Genomic DNA, 19,753 nt, shown 5'->3' with positions numbered 1-19,753 from the left:
AATGAACTGAATTCTGTATGTACAAAGTGAAGGACAGTATTGAAAAACAAATTCTCAATATGTATTTCGTATCAATAGGATACATTTTATTAGTTTAATTATTTTCAGAGCCTGTTAAACCCAAGTATAGCTAAATACTATAAAAGTAAAATTAAACATCCGTTAAGGCATTAAATAAAATGCCAGAATTATCCCTTTTCCATATCCATTAGTTCTCAGGGGAAGGACATCCAAGGTTGTGATGTGCAATTTGTCCCATTCGTAAGTACAATAAAGACTGTGCTCCAGACGTCCACCAGGGGGAGCTGCTTTCTTATTTTTGGAAGCACTGCAGCTAAGCATGTGCTTTCTCAGCGAATACAGTACTTAAAAAGGCAACTAGCATAAAAAGGAGATAAAAAGAAAAACCCAATGACTAAAAGAAGCAAAACATTTCTCCATGATTCTAATTACCTGTATTTCTTCAATTCTAAAACACCACAGATTGTAAGCAGCATACTATTTCCAGAAAAATGCTTTATTTATATATAAAAGGCACCATAATTCTAAAATGCAGCCCATTTTTAGAGATGTTTATATTGGGGGGGGGGGGGGAGTGAATTAGAAACACAGTAACAAGTTAGGGTGGATATGACTGAGACGCCTTATCCCCAGAAGAAACAGTGGTGGGCATTTTCTTGCCGAAAGGAACTTCTGCAGAAAACCAAATGTTCTGTCTCAAATAGGAATGGAATATTCAGTAGTAGCTGATACAGTAAGTTTGGGTACTGATTGTGTCCAACTGCAGAAGAAAGTGTTGTTCCACAATCGACCTAACAATGTCCAACAGCAGAACACTGGTAGAAAACATTATTGTGGTAAATAATTCAACCACAGAACCAAAATATCTGAAGTACAATTAACAGATGTAATTCATCTTCAGTAATCCAACCTTAACTTATGTTTTGCTTCATTTGGGAGAACTCTCATGGTAAGCCCAGCATTAAAAGCCCACCTGTTAAAAAGGCATTCGATTTGTCTTATGCAGAGTCTGAAAAACAGTGAAGACCTAATGTTTTCACCTTACTGTATTAGTTTAAATTTAAGATTCTGCTTAAGTAGTTTAAACATCTAACTTTTCTTAATGGCACGGACATTACATGCAGTTAAAGCAGATTAGATGTCGGAAAAATATAGGAAGTAGTTAACCGACATTATTGGAAATAGTTACAAATATCAGGTTTATTTACACTCTTCCTTGTTCTTCATAGTCACCAGAAATATTTTCCCACTGTATGAAAAGAAAGGTGACTGCATTACTGTACCAGAATATAATATACTATCATAGGTTACATCACTGGTATCTCCCCCGCCCGCCCCGCCCGCCCCCCCCCCCCTGCTAATCCCAATGACTAATTTCTGTTTATTTATCTACCAGGCAATTTCCTGGGAATTGACAATTTGTAGAAATATCTTCCCCCAACACCCAAGATGCCCAAAACTAGAGATACCGGTGATTTAACTGGGAACCTTATATGCTGCAAAATACATGTGTTCCAGATCTGATATGCTAAATCTATATTGCATTTAATGGCTGACTCATAAACTTAAGTTTCGAGTACCTTGCAACTTCACACTGCACTGAAGATCAAAACTGGCTGGACAGGCTTTCAATATTCTTTGTCTATCTTTATTAATTTAAAAACTTGCTACATTTCCAGTGAACCTTAGGGCATTGCCCGGAGGTTCATTGGACCTGAAGACTGCCTTCTTGAGCAAATCAATCTTATTAATACAACTGTAAGAAACAGGACATGAATAAACTTAGCATATATATTCCTGTACCAGGTGTAACTTAAAAGAATCAATATATCACTTCAGTTAGACAGATTTTTTAAATTAAAGCATACATACTTATTAAAACATTTCAGCATCTGATGAGAATGTATCCTAGGCTGGATTCATGGTGAACCCTTGATTAAATTCTACCAAGTTCTAAGCAGCTTCCTGTGGCAGTTGTGACCAGCTATAGATTTTTTGGAAAACTCTCTTGAACAGAGCCTAGACTACAATCACTACTCATCTGTTATTATTTTCTGACTCTCCATGGTTCATGATTTGTTCTGAAGAGCAGCTTAAATAAGGCCATATTGTAAAGCCATATGATAGTTATAAGAACAATTACAGGAGTGATTTCTATAAATTCATACCAACCAATTTGTCAAGGCTTGAGTCCAAAAGATTTTTTATCTGTTTTCCACTCAGAATTATTACTTCATGAGTGAGATGGGCCACACTGCCCAAACTAAGGTCTGACAACAAGGCACTTCTCCATATCAGAGTAAGCTCAAATATTTATATAAATGTGCTGTCTCAAAATTGTTTAATAAAATAAATTTGTTACCTGGGAAGAAAGCAGCAATAAGAATCCAACCTCAACTGGCTTTTGAAACATGATGTGCCTTTTACATAATGCAACTGAGTAATCATTTACAATTGATGTAGCTAAATATAAGTCAGTTTAATAATCCAATAGTGGTACAGATTATATATGATCAGCACTAATGGGTCAAAAAGAAAAAAAGCTTTAAAATAGGATTCCATATTACATCCTATTTCCCCTTATCAAAACTTTGTTCGCTTCTTGGCAACTTCAATAGTCATGATACAAACCTACTCCCCCTTGCATAAAAAATGATCAAAATCAGCCTGAACTTATTTATATAAATAGCAATAAAGGATAATATCAATGTAAAAAACTAAATGCTTTGTAATATTTTTGCATTCTTTCAGATATTCTGTCCTATGTTCTTCTGATAAACATGTTCGTGAAACTTCCAAGGCAATCCCAAAAATGATAAATTTGCTGTACTGTGTTGATAACTATGCCTTGTTTTCTTTCATAGCTGACTCAAAATGCCGTTTCCCATCCAAATACAACATGGATTCTGAAACAAAACAAAAGCAGAAGAATTAGGCCATCTTCAACAGTATTTGTCAAACTGAAAGCATCTATATTGATCTTTCTCCAGCTCCCTAAAATAACAAGGCTTGCTAGGCAGAAATACTCTGGTTTCTACATTGATATACAGTAGAGTCTCACTTATCCAACACTCGCTTATCCAACGTTCTGGATTATCCAACGCATTCTTATAGTCAATGTTTTCAATATATCGTGATATTTTGGTTCTAAATTCATAAATACAGTAATTACAACATAGCATTACTGCGTATTGAACTACTTTTTCGGTCAAATTTGTTGTATAACATGATGTTTTGGTGCTTAATTTGTAAAATCATAACCTAATTTGATGTTTAATAGGCTTTTTCTTAATCCCTCCTTATTATCCAACATATTCGCTTATCCAACGTTCTGCCGGCCCGTTTATGTTGGATAAGTGAGACTCTACTGTACCTCCTTTACATATTGTAAGTTCTTCTTTTTTCTTTTTTAACTCTTCTCTTTGTAAAGTTGGGATAAAGTAATTGCTTACCCTACTTTGTTACTGGGAGCAGTCCTTCCTAATTAAGATTAGTATTGAAAAATACTAAAAATTGTATTTGAGTTACTGAGCAGCATTCAAATTGAATTTTTAGTATTTAAACACTGAAATCACATTTAGATCATAAATGAACTCAGATGGAGAAGGAAGGAGAAAAAAGGAAACACGTGGAACAAAGCACATGGCTAATTCCTTCCTTGGGCACATGATCCTAACTAAGCAAATATTCTTACAACACATTTAAATTAGCCACACACTAGCATTCGCACACTTGCTGCAAAGAATGTTAATGCCTACTCACCACCATATGTCTTGGGGACAATATCTGGTATCTCCTTTTCTAACATAAATGTGAAATGAAAGACATTTGTTGTATGATGCACTCTGGAATCTGGATCGTAAACTTCACTGTGCACCCGAACCTGGGTGTAATTATTTTCAGTATAACATACCTTTAAAAATGGGATTAAAAAAATTACTGGATTTGCAAACATAACATCAGTTTATGAAGATCTCTGATGAGGCACTTCTCCATATCAGACCAAGCTCAATTATTTATATAAATGTGCTGTCTAAAATTAATAAAATTTAATAAAATAAATTTGTTACCTGGGAAGAAAGCAGCAATAAGGATCCAACCTCAACTGGCTTTTGAAACATAATATCATCTACAGCTACAACATAAGGTCTGGAGTTTCTGGAATGAATTTAAAAAACGCACATTTTAGAAACTGCAAATCAATATGTTCTCAGTTACATACCACAGAAACAACAAAACTTGGATTGTTGTTACAGATATCTTCAAGATATTGAATGAACATGAATGAGACATTCAATGAAGACTTATTTTACAAAGTGAGTTTTTATGGATGGTGTACTGCATATTCAACAACATAAAGGCTCTTAACTGTCTTATTTAGCCCAAATCAATGTTATCACAACCATCTCAAGTGAAACATAACATTTCTTCTATGTGACTGACTATGTATCATCAAATCACATATCAACTTATGGCAAACCCATTAATTTCACATTCTCCCTACAGTCATACCTATTTCAGACTTGGATCATAGCTGGTATAATTTGCACAGACTCTTTCAGTCAAAAGCCATAGTTATAAAACTCAAGTAATGTCCCCACATATAGGCATCGGGGAAAAGGTGAATGAGTGTTGAAAACGTAAGTACAGAGGTTGACCTTAAGGTAGTGCGGGATCTACAGAGAAATATGTCCTTCCCGCCCACTGCTAAGGAAAGAAGTCTGGAAGAGAGCCAGATGAACTATCCTCTCAATGCCTTTGAGACGTATTTCAGCTTATAACTTACGCAAAGTTGTAGGCACAAGCCCATCCCAATTCATATGCTTTCCTCATGAGAAATCCTCCAAAAATTCTGTTGAAAATGTTGCGTTTCTATGTGCAGAAACATTGATAGAAACAGCTGATTCATATCAACAGTTTGTACAGCATATTGCCTTAAATCAGAATCATAGAATAGAATCCCAAGGACCATCCACTCCAACCCCTTGTAATGCAGAAACATACAAGCTTCGGATCTCCATCAAGACTTCAATAAAATAAGTAATAAGCAGCATTCTAACAAAGAATACAGCATTGGTAATCTCAGATATGTCTTACGAGTACATGGACTATAGTAGTGGGTGCATAAACTGGCCTTTCCAAAACTGAGGTAGTAAAAACTTGTTGACTTCTTGCCATCTTTTCTGGGTTATATTCAAGTCTCCACTTAGAACTGTACTGTTGACTTCATTCTCTAGATTTCACCCCTTTTTCACCTATATCTCTTTTCAAATATACTTGTATTTATTGGTATCTGCATTTTATTTGTAATTTTAGGAAGTATTTGAAATGGAGTGGATTAATTGTAGAATGTTATTAAATTTTGACAGATATTTGAGGTAAGGAATTTCTAAATTGAAAAAGTAAAAAAGAGATAGTATACAGATGTGTGATTAATATCTTTAAAACTGGAGGAATAGAGGGAAATTTGTAAAGTTACTAAAGTAAGATTCCTCTGCTTGAGAAAGAAATGCAAATTTTAATTACAATGTATGTCATCACTTCATGGCAGCAACCTTAATTGCACGGCACTGAAAGCAGAATTCATCTGAAAGCAATGAAACATGCTTCTATATAAGGGATCAGGGTTTATATGGAGGCCCAAACTAACTGATTCATGGGCCACTGCAGCATTAAATGCCTGCTAATATTTGTGCTGTCGCAAGGACCTTAATTCTAATAATACAAGTTACTCCAAGGGCAGCAGGTCCTAGACATTAAAGAGCCTGGGATAAAATGGTAAGCTCAATGGGTATGTCTCATACATATGTGTAATTGCATAATTGATCTGTATGTTCAAATAATGTATTAGTATATAATAGCTAACTTACAATTCACAACAACCACCAAACTGAAAGACAGCCTAATTTTTCTCTTACTAATCTGCAAGCAACTGACGACCAGGAATGCTTGATAGTTTCTCTTCAGCTAGAAATGGCTCCAAAATAATGAAAATAATATAATAAATAGGAGCTCCCAGTGGCACAGCGGGTTAAACCACGGAGTTGTTGAACTTGCTAACCGAAAAGTCAGTGGTTTAAATCCAGGGAGCGGGGTGAACTCCCGCTGTTAACCCCAGCTTCTGCTAACCTAGCAGTTCAAAAGCATACAAATGTGAGTAGATCAATAGGTATCACTCCAGTGGGAAGGTAATGGCACTCCATGCAGTCATGCCAGCCACATGACCTTGGAGGTGTCTATGGACAACGCTGGCTCTTCGGCTTAGAAACTGAGATGAGAACCACACCCTAGAGTTGGTCACGACTGGACTTAATGTCAAGGGAAAACCTTTACCTAACATGATAAATATGATTGTTTCTCCTCAGCTAGAAATGGCTTCAAAATAATGAAAATAATGTAATAAGTATGATATTTAATCTTAAATGTAAAGATGAACTGACTACCAATATAAATCCATAAACAATAAACATTTAATCACAGCAATTGAACAGAAATTCTAAAGTATCTGTTAGTGAATGCAAAATACCAGTTTGGCCCAGGAGTCAAATGTCTATTGGCTAAGAGGGGAAAGAACCTAACTCATCCATTTAGAAGTGCTAAAGCTCTGCAGATACCTCAGGATGGCAGATCTCCAAACTCTTTAATGATGTGTCTTGCATCCAAGCAGAGTTGGATGGCAACACACGGCTCCGGAAACTCACTGTCCTGTGAAAAGGGAGAAGGAATTGAAATAACAAAGCTGCCATCTTAGGCCAATATTATGAAGCAAACATGTCTGCCTACAGAATAATCATAGGATGTACTGACAGCTATCTTTATGTTGCTTTGAAAAAGGAAAGACAAATAAATATAGAAAAAATCTCACTTCATTCATGATGGCTATGTGCTGCTTATGAGCTGCAATCCAGTTCCTCCCCACAATGTTTTGTCAGCATTTTACAGTGACCATGGTTTCGAAAGTCCCTTCCTTAATTTTATTTTGAGTCAAGGGAGTAGTGTTTCTGCATATCTTTTGGTACATGATACAAAGTTTGTGTACATTGAAGCATCAGAAAGAAAAGGTGTCACTATCTCAGATAACCATGTGGACACTTATGGATTTCAGAAATCCTAGAAATCCAGACAAGAGATGCTCAACCTGTACAAAGGCTCTGGGCAAAATCCAATTGTAGACTTACTTGAGTGTTGATTTAACTACTGAACAACTAATTCAATGAGTCTACTCTTGGTAGGACTAGCAAATGGATTCAGCTCTCCCCATTCAAAGCTTAGAATAAGTGATTGGCAAATGAAGGAGGGAAATAATCACTTGCAAATTTAAGAACAATCAAACTCAATAAAATTCAGTATTAAGTTGTAACTACAGGCATTAGAAACTCTATCACCTACCTTGTGTCCAGTGTATTAAGAAACAAGTTGTGAACAATATTTCTTTCTTCTGCAGTAGGAGCCATTTTTAGCAAGGAAGCTTTACTAGAATCAACTCTTCTTGTCTTGTTCACTAATCCATTAAACAGTAAAAAGAGCATAAAAACAAATTTATTTATTTACGGTTCTTTTATCCCGCCCTTCTCAACCCCAGAGGGGACTCAAGACAGCTTCACAACACAGGCAATGCCTTTAAAAACATAGTACAATAAAAACAACCACACCATTAAAACAATTAAAGGCATTTGAATCCATACAACAAGTTAAATCACGTGATCCATAGGCATAGTCCGGGGCCATTCTATAAGTCAATTACACATCTTTCGTATCTAATTATTGCACTAGATTTTCAAAGGCTTGATCAAAGAGCCACATCTTCACTTTTTTTGCGGAAGGTCAGGAAGGAGGGAGCTAATCTAATCTTTCTGTGGAGGAAGTTCCATAGCCGAGGGACCACCACTGAGAAGGCTCTGTCTCTGCCAATTGCACCTGCAAAGAAGGCGGAGCCGAGAGTAGGGCCTCTCCAAATGATCTTAAACTCTGAGATGGTTCATAGAGGGAAATATATTCAGACAAGTAAGCTGGGCCAGAACCGTTTAGGGCTTTATAGGCTAAAGCAAGCACTTTGAATTGTGCTCGGTAGCAAATTGGCAGCCAGCAGAGCTGGTGCAACAGGAGGGTTGTATGCTCCCTGTGCGTAGCTCCGGTGATCAATCTGGCTGCCGCTCGTTGGACCAGTTGCAGTTCTGAACAGTCTTCAAAGGTAACCCCACGTAGAGTGTGTTACAGTAATCTATTTGAGATGTAACCAGAGCGTGGACTACCATGGCCAAGTCAGACTTCCCAAGGTACAAGCACAACTGGCACACAAGTTTTAATTGTGCAAAAGCTCCCCTGGCCACTGCCGAGACCTCGGGTTTCAGGCTCAGCGATGAATCCAGGAGAACCCCCAAGCTGCGTCCTCAGGGGGAGTGTGGCCCCATCCAAAACAGGCTGTAACACTATGCCCTGTTCGGCCTTGCAACTGACCAGGAGTACTTCTGTCTTGTCTGGATTCACTTTTAATTTGTTCGCTCTCATCCAGACCGTCACAGCAGCCAAGCACCGGTTCAGGACCTGAACAGCCTCCTTAGCAGCAGGTGGAAAGGAGTGATAGAGCTGAATGTCTTCTGCGTACAGATGACATCACACTCCAAAACTCCGGATGATCTCATCCAACGGCTTCATGTAGACGTTAAACATGGGAGACAGTATTGATTCCTGCGGGACCCCAGAGGACAAAGGTTGTGGGGCCGAGCAGGTGTTTCCCAACAACACTTTCTGGGAGCGACCCTCGAGGAAGGACCAGAGCCACTGCAAAACAGTATCTCCAAGGCCCATTCCCACAAGGCGCTCCAGAAGCATACCGTGGTCTATGGTATTGAAGGCCGCTGAGAGGTTCAAGCAGAGCCAACAGGGATACACTCCCCCTGTCCAGTTCCCGGCGTAGATCATCCACTAAGGCAACCAAGGCTGTTTCAGTCCCATGTCTAAAGTCAGACTGTGCTGGGTCCAGATAATCAGTATCTACCAAGAATGCGAGGCCACCACACGTTCCAAGACCTTGCCTAAAAAGGGAAGATTGGAAACTGGCCGATAGCTGACAAATTTGAGTGGGGTCCAGTGATGGTTTTTTTCAACAGCGGTTTTATAACAGCTTGTTTTAAGCTGGCTGGAATGTTACCTTCCTGAAGCGAGGCATTAATGACCCCCTTCATCCACTCTGCCAAATCCCCTCTGGCTTCCTTTACCAGCCAGGATGGGCAAGGGTCTAGGATGCATGTGGTAGCCCGCGCTTCTCCAAGCACCTTGTCCACATCCTTGAGCTGAACTAATGGAAAAGAATCCATCAAAAGTGGACAAGCAAGTGCTCATGTTACATCCTCAGAGACTACCATTAATATGGTGTCAAAGCCGGAGCGGATCAGAGCGACTTTGACCGCCTTAATAGTGCAATTAATTTGGTAAAAACAGTAAGAATGAAAATGAAAAGAAAAAAAATACAGGATTAAAATATCTCCATATTCTTCATTCTACTTTTGAACAGATCATGTTCTGCTTTACGTATCTATGAACACTTTGAACCATATTTGATATTTGATTTAAAGAGATGTTTCTGAGCTCAATATTATATGAAAATCAAGACAAATCAAAAGAGGTTAAGCATTCCTGATCCGAAATGCTTGGGACCAGAAGTGTTTTCGATTTGGAGTTTATATTTCATTTTTTAAAATACCTGCATTTGCATAAACACACATAATTATATTTCTTGGAGAAGGGATCCAAATCTAAACATGAAATTCGTGTATGTTTCATATATAGACAATTGCCAAGTTACAAACAAGATAGATTATGTAGCTTTGTTCTTAAATAGAATTTGTATGTAAGTCAGAACAGGTAAAATTTTAAGTGTGATTCCAGATATATATATATATATATATATATATATATATATATATATATATATATACATATATATATATATATACACACACACACACACATACACACACACACATACATGAACATACATGAACATATACATATGTTTTTGATAGCACAGGGAAAGTTCAATACCCCCATGGTGTTTCTTTTGCTGTCTGTGGCAAAAGAGATTTCACCTCACTTTCTGTCCCTGTGATAACTGGATTTTGATATTTAAAAAAATAGCTTGTTGTGGAAATAAGGATTGAGTATAAAGCTTCAGTGGAGAGAGCTTTCCCCATTATAACTGTTTCAGGAGTGGGTTTCCCTTCTTAAGGGTAGATTTCTCTCACTTCCTGTTGTCTCACCCCTGTTCCTAACTATGGGTTGTTTGTAAGTTGGATGTTTGTAACTTGGGGACTACCTGTATTCCTTCTGATGCACTAGTCCCAGCCTAGCCTCTTAATAGTTGGCCATGTCCACTCTGAAGCTCTGGTCACTGGTATATTGAACCCAGTGACCATATGGATGGAGCATACTGAAACTAGATTTTAACTTTCGTGGATTATTTTGAATTGTATGTTCTTGTTTAATTGTGTTTATTATTTTATTATGTTCACATTGCTGTATGGTCAATTGAATGTTTTGCATTATGATAGAAACCGCCCTGAGTCCTCCTGAGGAGATAGGGTGGTATATAAATACAATTTTATTATTATTATACACACAGCCTGCAGGTAATTTTATATAATATTTTAAATAATTTGGTGCGTGAAATAAGGTTTTGGATTGTGGAGTATTTCCACATTTCAGAATTCCAGATAAGTGATGCTCAAAATTAAATTATTTGTTCACCAGATTTAGGTCACTAACCTCTATTTCATAAGAAGCTTTCTTTAAAAAAATATTAATTTCAAATTATTTTTTGTCAGTAACCCCTTGGGTCATGAATATATGCAAATGAAGATAGTTTCAAAGTTTGACTGAGATAGAGGATTGTAACAAGCTAATGAGAACAATTACCGGTAAATGTATTACTGAAAAATTAGCTATTTAATCATTTGATTATACACATTATTTTAAACTATTTTTAAATGAAAAAATGAGCAGGAACCCTATAAGTGGATTTTTACAACTCTTAAATTTTCAAAAATGGAGTGACCACAAGAAGGACATGAATTATCTAGTTCTTGTGATTTAGTGATCACATCTCTTTCTTTAATAAAATTCAACACTCATTCAAGGATTGCCACAGCCAGATATCCGACCATTAACAAAAGGAATAGATCACATACATTCTCCTTCATTGAAGATTTTTTTCTCTTCTGGGGTCTCAAGAATCAATGGGTTCACAAATGCTGGCCTGCAGACAGTTTTAAAAAATACATTCAAAACAACATGTTGTTTTTCTGAGGGGAAAATAAGCCTTCATTTGCTCCAGTCCAGCACTGTCATGCACATATAATATTTGCTTATCACCCAAAATATAAATTACTGAAACTGAAAAAGTAGTGGCTTGAAGAGGATAGTTAGCCTATATAAACTAAGACATGTTCATGTAACAACTTAAGCCTCATTCCCTAATATTTTTTAGCTGATGGGCACTTTTAAAAAGTGAATAACAAGGGTATAATTGTAAAATGGCTTCCATTTGGGGATGTCCATGTATGCAATGGCTACCATGACAGGCATGGCCCATCACAAAATGTACATTTCATAAAAAAGCAAAGAAGTGAGACTAAAAGATAAGTAACTGGCTTAAGACCTAGTTAAGACCAGGTAGAGATCACACTCCTAGACACAAAAACAAACCCACTTTTGCTACAAAACTTCCTTTTCTCCTCTTATATCCCCTTAGGTTCTTAAAAAAGAAATATATATGACAAAGAGAAAGTTGAATATTTAGATATTATTTTCTTCAACTGTAAATCCAAACACCTCAAAAAGGCAAACATCTTTCTTTGTCTCCTACAATTGATTCCCTGCCTTAGATACTTTTGAGATTAAGTCTTACCCTCAGTCTGTTAAAGAGTCCAAACCCATTCACTGTTCTCTATTTATAAGGTTCAAGTTCATTTTAGAAAGCATTAAACCATAATTCAGAACAATAATCACATTCATGAGAAATTAATTAAAGATTTTTTTTAGAGAAAAAGAGGTAAAGGAACTTCAGAGCACTAAACATTACTTATATCTATATTGTAGAATATAGTTTTGACACCAATTAAATTCACATGGTTTGATGCTATAGAGCCCTGGAAGTTTGGTATATTTGAAGTTGTCGTTTAGTGAGGCACCAGCACTCTTTGGTAGTGGATAAAGGTCTTGTAAAACTACAATTCCCATGATTTCAAAGCATTGATCCATGGTAGTTAAAGTGATGTCAAATGGCATTAACTTTACAGTGTAGATGTAAACTTTAGAGTGTAGATTTGTACATGAGTTTTAATAAACCTTCAAATTACAATTATTTCCAATGATTCACTAGAAGCATTACCTTTTGTTTTCTGGATCACGAGCCACCATGACAAACGTTGCATCTAACACAGGACCATAGATACCATCATTTAGCTTTAAAAAAAATCAATAGGAGGTAAATGACATTTAGTGGCATATCCAGTTCTCACTGATAATGCAATAAAAGACCTTGGTGTTATGTTTTGTGTGGATTTCTTTTTTATCTTTTCTTTTAATATTTTCAATTATTCATGCTATAATTGAAAGTAAAAGTCACTCTTTTATTAGTATAATGTAAATCACTTTATACACAGATAATGATAATAAATTGTATTCACTAGTTCCCAATGTCTTTATCTCTGAAAACAGAACTGGAAAATGATCTATGATAACTCAAGAATTAAGAAACAAACTGATGGTAACCACATGTAATCACCATAAGAAAGAATACTGCCCTCGAAAAGCCAATTTACTACTACTCTATTTACTAAAATCTAATGCTTACATTTTCTGGCAAATTATCTTGCCAAAATTAGGGTACACATCAGATTCACGTAATATGGTAATCTTAGTGCCCACAGACACTTACAATACTCTCAGAACCAATACACTAAACCATTTGTATATACCATTAAAGAGACAAACTTACTCTGAAGTAGGGATGGAAAGAACATTTGAAAATAATTTTTAAATGGTTGAAAGATGTTTTTGAGTTTCAAGAAATCCTGATTTGAAGAATCCTGGACTGATGAGAATTTTTGCGGTTTGGGGCTTATTCTGGTTGTTTTGAGCATGAAACGTTTTGTTTGAAAATAGCATTTTCTGTATTTAAAACTATTGTAAATCTGTCTTAAAATTTGCTATGCAAATGCACAATTTGCATAAAAGCAGCATTTCTACATAGTAATTAAGAAAATTATTTCCATGTTTTCCGTACAATCAGATGTGAGGGTTGTTGTATGTTTTCCGGGCTGTATGGCCATGTTCCAGAAGTATTCTCTCCTGACATTTCACCCACATCTATGGCAGGCGTCCTCAGAGGTAGTGAGGTATGCCTGAGGATGCCTGTCATAGATGTGAGCAAAACGTCAGGAAAGAATACTTCTGGAACATGGCCATACATAACGGAGACCTGGCTGGACAAGGCTGGGGGAGCCAACCTCACCCAGCTTTGTCCACCAGTTTATACCGTGCAGCAGCAGCCAAGAACTGGAGGGCGGGGAGGAGGGGTTGCAGTAGTCTATAAGGAGTCTATTCCCCTGACCAGGTGCCCCATCCTTGTTTGAATGTGCCCATTTAGGGTGGGGGACCGGGACAGATTAGGGATTGTTAGTGTACTGACCACCCAGCTGCATCACAGTCTCCCTGCCTGAACTAGCCGGGGTGGTCTCAGGCCTGGCATTGTAGTCCCAACAGCTCATTGTGCTGGGGTACTTCAATGTCCATGCCGAGACTATTCTTTCCGGGGCGGCTCAGGACTTCATGGCCACCATGGCAATCATGGGGCTGTCCCAACTAGTATCGGTTCCCACCCACAGAGTGGGGCACATGCTTGACTTGGTTTTCTGCGAGGGATGGGAGGAAGGTGGCGGTGTGGAGGAGCTCACCATCGCTCTGTTGCCATGGACCAACCATCACCTGATCAGGTTTAGACTGGCTGCACCCCCTACCCTCCACAGAGGTGGAGGACCAATTAAAATGGTCCGCCACAGGAGACTTATGGATCCAGATGGATTCCTGACAGCTCTTGGGGAATTTCCCACCACCATGGCTGGTGATCCTGTTGATGCTCTGGTCGCCCTCTGGAACAAGGAGGCAGCTAGGGCAATGGTCACGATTGCTCCGGAATGTCCCCTCTCGAGTACCCATGCTAAACCATCTCCTTGGTTCACCGAGGAGCTGGCAGAGATGAAGCGAAAGAAGAGGGAACTAGAGAGCGTGTGGCATTCAGAGCCGAACAAGTCAAACCGAACATGTTCCTAACTCAGGGCATATGCCGAGGCAATAGATGCTGCAAAGAATTCTTTCTATGCAGCTAATATTGCGTCCGCAAAGAACCGTCCGGCTGAGCTGTTCCAAGTTATCAGAGGTTTGTTATATCCCGTCTCCCAAGATGGGATCCCTGACAAGTCGGTAGCCCGCTGTGAAGCATTTCCTCAGTTCTTTGCGGACAAAGTCGCTTTGATCCACTCTGACTTTGAAACCATATTAACGACAGTCTCCGAGGATGTAGCATGAGCACCTGCATGTCCTATTTTGATGGATTCTTTTCACTTGGTTCAGCCTGAGGATGTGGACAAGGTGCTTGGAGAGGTGAAGGCTACCACATGCATCCTAGACCCCTGCCCATCCTGGCTGGTGAGAGAAGCCAGAGGAGGATTGGCCGAGTGGGTGAAGGTGGTGGTGAATGCCTCCCTCCAGGAAGGCTTTGTTCCAGCAAGCCTTCAATTGGCTGTGATCAAACCGCTGTTGAAAAAGCCATCACTGGATCCCACTCAATTGGACAGCTATTGGCCTATTTCCAATCTCCCCTTTTTGGGCAAGGTTGTGGAATGTGTGGTGGTCGCACAACTCCAGGCATTCTTGGTAGACACTGATTTTCTAGATCCGGCGCAGTCTGGCTTCAGGCCGGCACATGGTACCAAAACAGCCTTGGTCGCCTTAGTCGATGATCTACGCCGGGAACTGGACAGGGAGAGTGTGTCCCTGTTGGTTCTGTTGGACCTCTCAGCGGCCTTTGATATCGTCGATCACGGTATCCTTCTGGGACGCCTTGCCGGGATGGGTTTCGGAGGTACTGTTTTGAAGTGGCTCCGGTCCTTCCTGGAGGGTCATTCCCAGATGGTGTCACTGGGGGACACCTGCTCGGTCCCACAACCATTGTCTTGTGGGGTTCCGCAGGGTTCGGTACTGTCCCCCATGTTGTTCAACATCTACATGAAGCCGCTGAGAGAGATCATCTGGAGTTTCAGGGTGTGGTGTCATCTGTATGCAGATGATGTCCAGCTCTGTCACTCCTTCCCACCTGTCACTAAAGAGGCTGTTCAGGTTCTGAACTGGTGTCTGGCCGCTGTGTCGGACTGGATGAGGGCAAACAAATTGAAACTGAATCCAGACAAGACAGAGGTCCTCCTGGTCAGTCGTAGGGCCGAACAGGGTATAGGGTTACAGCCTATATTAGACGGGGTCGCACTCCCCCTGAAGACACAGGTTCGTAGTCTGGGTGTTCTCCTGGACTCATCACTGAGCCTGGATTGCCAGGTCTCAGCAGTGGCCAGGGGAGGATTCGCACAACTTCCCGTATCTTGGGAAGTCTGACTTGGCCACGGTGGTCCTCGCTCTGGTTACATCCTGTTTGGACTACTGCAACACTCTCTACGTGGGGTTGCCTTTGAAGACGGCCTGGAAGCTTAATACGGCCAGCCAGATTAATAACTGGGGCGGCATACAGGGAGCGTACCACCCCCCTGCTAAGCCAGCATTGCTGGCTGCCGATATGCTACCGAGCCCAATTCAAAGTGCTGGTCTTGACCTATAAAGGTCCAATTTCTGGCCCAATTTACTTGTCCGTATGTATCTCCTCCTATGAGCCAGCAAGATCCCTAAGATCATCTGGAGAGGCCCTGCTCTCGGTCCTACCTGCCTCGCAAGCGCAGCTGGTGGGAACGAAGGACAGGGCCTTCTCAGTGGTGGCTCCCCGGCTGTGGAACACCCTCCCTACAAATATCCGGCAAGCCTCAACCCTTCTGGGTTTCAGAAAGGCTGTGAAAACATGGTTGTGTGCACAAGCTTTTAACGAGTAAATGATAAAGTCAACATGGTCCGATTTAAGGTTGAAGCATGAGGTTTCTGGACAAATGGATCTAATTACATATGTTTTAAGTTTTATAATGTATTTAATGATGTATTTTTATAGTTTTAATTGATGTTATGTACTGTTCTTGTTTTTATTATTTTGTTCTTGGCATTAAATGTTGCCAACCGTTGTAAGCCGCCCTGAGTCCCCCAGGGTGAGAAGGGCGAGTTATAAATGCTGGAAATAAATAAATAAGTACAGCTCGGAAAACATACAACAACCCTGTGATCCCGGCCATGAAAGCCTTTGACAACACAATCAGATGTGAATTTTGTCAAGAATAAGTCCTGAAGTGCAAATTACTTTCAATAACTGTTGTTTTCAAAGACTTTTTGACAGCCAGAAGAAAAATACTGAAATTACTTGTTGTTAGCTTTGAGAAGAAACTCAGTGAAGAATTATATCCTAACCACTAAAACTAAGCAAAACGTAGTAATAGTACAGAATACACAGTGTGGCTACTGGTATCATATGCTAGAAAGTATTGTAGTTTTTCTGCATCTTACCTCCCAATAAGTACTTTCATATTATTCATATTATGAATAAAAATATTGCATTATTGAATCTGAGCCTATGAAACCTTATTAGGACCACAGCTCAGGCAATCACAGGCCGGTAACATTTACAAGCTATACAGCTAAGTCAAATCTAGGATTCCCTATTTTTATTTACTTGCTTACTTGGAATAATTTGCCACCACTCACCTGAAGCATGTGCATTTTCACTTCCATTGAGGTCCTCCCTACCCATGAAACATTCCCAATGAATTTGATATCGCGATCTGGATGAATGTGTTGCTCCCATAAACCTAACAGTGTAGAAACATGAATCAGGGGACAAGGCACTGAAGAATGTTAACTAAAAGAAAAGTTTGGCAGTGGCAATGGAGCAGACTGGTATCAGAAGTGGATATGTCTCCTTTGCAGGAAAACTTGAAGCAGAAGTTCGGCCAACAAGAACTAGAGATGCCATATTTGCATTATGCATTGTAGTTCCTACGCTGAAGTTCCTTCCAGTTTTACAACTTTACAAATCTAACCTTGTTAAGCATGTGGGTTACGTCAATGCAAGAAACATTTCCAATAAATTAAACCTTACCATAAATAAATGGTTGTCTGAGAAGTGTATCCTAATTTTCCCCTGGTACTTACTTAAAAAGTTATGAAAAGTCATGTAACACCTTTCCCAAAACAGATGTTACAGTCAGAGGAGGGGGAATTTGGTTTAGCAGCAATACCATTTCAGCAGTAAACGCATATTTACTATAATTTTTATTTTATTCTATTTATTACAGCCCCCTTTCTCTCCAAACCAGCAAACAAGCTTGCTCTAAGATTTTCAAAGAATACAAACAGAAACGCAACCATATTAAAACATTTTTAAGACAAGTAATATCCCCTGGGAAACAGTCAGTTGACATAAGTCTGTCTGAATCAAAAGACTAATTCAACCAGAGAAGTCAGCCATAGCAGAAGACTTGATGAACCAACCTGTACATAGCATATTATTTGAGAACACAGAAATGTTGGACCACTCTAATAACCACCATGTCAGACTACACAGAGAAGCCACTGAAATCCACAAGCTTGTGAACAATTTCAACAGAAAGGATGAAACTATGAAAATGAACAAAAACTTGCTACCGGTATTTAAAAACTCTAAAATCGGGGCAGTAAATAAAGAACAACATTCAAAAAACAGGAGAATTCCAGACAAGAAACAACCAGGGCCAGCAATCACCTCCCAACAAAGGATTCCCTCAGGCAGGAAGCAGCCAGGCTTTGAATCTGCAAGGCCATTCAATGCTAATCAAGCTGGCCAATTGCAACATTCACACTTGCCTCAAAAAGACAAAGAGTTCTTTCTCTCAACCTGCACTTTCTACAGATATATAAACCCCACTTGCCTAGTTTCCAACAGACCTCACAACCTCTGAGGATGGCTGCCACAAATGTGGGCAAAAAGTCAGGAGAGAATGCTTCTGGAACATGGCCATACAGTCCGGAAAACTCACAGCAACCCAGTCTTTGCCTGTCCCTGCATGAGAAAATTTGCCTGTCTGGCCTAGTTACTCAACTGTAAGGATGGATACAACGCAATACACACAGCAGTGTGTATTGCCAGAACAGGGATTATTGAATGGGTATATCAAACAAAACTTACCAATTTTATCCACCAATGCTGTAACAATAGACAGAGGAGATCGCTGAGCAGCATCATGTTTTGTATGCGTATAACAAATAAGAACTGTGGAAAAGTAATAATAAAGACTGCATCAATTATTCTCTGTATTTATAAAATGTTTCCATCTCTCTTACAAGCAGTAAATCACCAAAAGAGTGACAAAAAATCAAAATGACTTTCAAATTATTACCACAGTAGCCTTTATCACTTCACTCTAATCTAAGACAGCTAACTTGATGACTGTTATCAGAAATAATATGGAGCAAGGGCAAACTGCAATAACATGAAGCTGTACAAAAGAAAATGTATATATTCCTTAACCTATTAACAACACATTGTGAACATTTTCTCTCCAAGTAATTTTTTGTAAGAACAACACAGGTAATAACATCCCACTAGTCCAGTGGGAGAAATAATGCTGGATATGGACCTATAGGACAGAGTTCAAATCTCTGCTCAGCCATGGTTCTCCTGGATAACCTTGGGCAAAGCACATATATCTACTTCACTAACTGTTGCAAATTAAAAATGGTAAAGAAGTTTATATGTCCAAATCTGAAACGTATAGTTATTTTTTCCCAAAGAGAAAATTGCTCATTACCCAAATGATCCGATCACTTAACATGTGAATTTTATTCCTTACATACCTCCTAAGCTATCAAGATCTTCAAGAATTCGGCCAAACCTATCAAAACAAAAGTGTAAGGCAATGAATAAAACTATGTGAATGGTAGGGATCCAAAAGGAAATGAAAAAAAATATAGCTGTCTTTACCTGACTGTATTGTGCACATTAAGGTATTTCTCTCTTATTTCAGGCTGGCTTCCCAAAGGCAAGATAACTTCTATATAGCTGTCACTCATCTTCCTTGGAGGCAAGTCAGCCTGGCTTTTAGCAAGGAGTGTATGTAAGGCTTTGCGTTCATTCATTGCTTGTACATGGTCTCTGAGGTGGAGGAATAGCCAAAACAAATGAATCCAAATGAGAGGGAAAAACAGAACCTAGGGTCAAGGTACAGCTTCTGCAACGTAACGATTAAAATAATGTGTTTTAAGCTGGAAACTATTAATTCAAACTTTAATTTAACCATAACCATGACTAAAGGTGTATATACACTGTAGAGTTAATGTTATTTTGCACTTTAACTGCCATTGTTCTGGGAGTTGTATATTGGTAAGTACTCTGGCAGAGAAGGTAAAAGGTCTTACAAAACTACCACTCCCGTGATTCCATAGCATTTGACCATGGCAGTTAAAAGTGGTATCTAACTTTATTTATTCTTTAGTGACAATGTACCCCACTCTATCAATTAGACAGGTTATTGAAAGTTTCAAGCCATTTTGC

The 19,753-nt window shown here is 39.0% G+C and overlaps 1 protein-coding gene across 4 annotated transcripts in view; it reads right to left on the bottom strand.

The window, feature by feature from the left end:
- Positions 1-498: 498 nt before the first annotated feature.
- Positions 499-19,753, bottom strand: part of acot9 (acyl-CoA thioesterase 9) — a 30,959-nt gene continuing 11,704 nt past the window's right edge. For all 4 annotated transcript variants that reach the window (XM_003218840.4, XM_008107319.3, XM_062977228.1 and 1 more), the window contains 12 exons: positions 19,184-19,354; positions 19,057-19,094; positions 18,389-18,472; positions 16,930-17,033; positions 12,410-12,483; positions 11,208-11,275; positions 7,411-7,522; positions 6,636-6,726; positions 4,808-4,893; positions 4,092-4,179; positions 3,784-3,934; positions 499-2,927 (listed from right to left, as the gene is read on the bottom strand). In XM_003218840.4, coding sequence (XP_003218888.1) covers positions 2,863-2,927; positions 3,784-3,934; positions 4,092-4,179; positions 4,808-4,893; positions 6,636-6,726; positions 7,411-7,522; positions 11,208-11,275; positions 12,410-12,483; positions 16,930-17,033; positions 18,389-18,472; positions 19,057-19,094; positions 19,184-19,354 — 1,132 coding nt within the window. In that variant the 3' untranslated portion in view covers positions 499-2,862. The remainder of the gene's footprint in view (positions 2,928-3,783; positions 3,935-4,091; positions 4,180-4,807; positions 4,894-6,635; positions 6,727-7,410; positions 7,523-11,207; positions 11,276-12,409; positions 12,484-16,929; positions 17,034-18,388; positions 18,473-19,056; positions 19,095-19,183; positions 19,355-19,753) is intronic.

This window comes from Anolis carolinensis, chromosome 3 (assembly GCF_035594765.1).
Source record: "Anolis carolinensis isolate JA03-04 chromosome 3, rAnoCar3.1.pri, whole genome shotgun sequence".
Lineage (NCBI taxonomy): Eukaryota > Metazoa > Chordata > Lepidosauria > Squamata > Dactyloidae > Anolis > Anolis carolinensis.
This window is presented reverse-complemented; position numbering and strand designations above follow the sequence as displayed.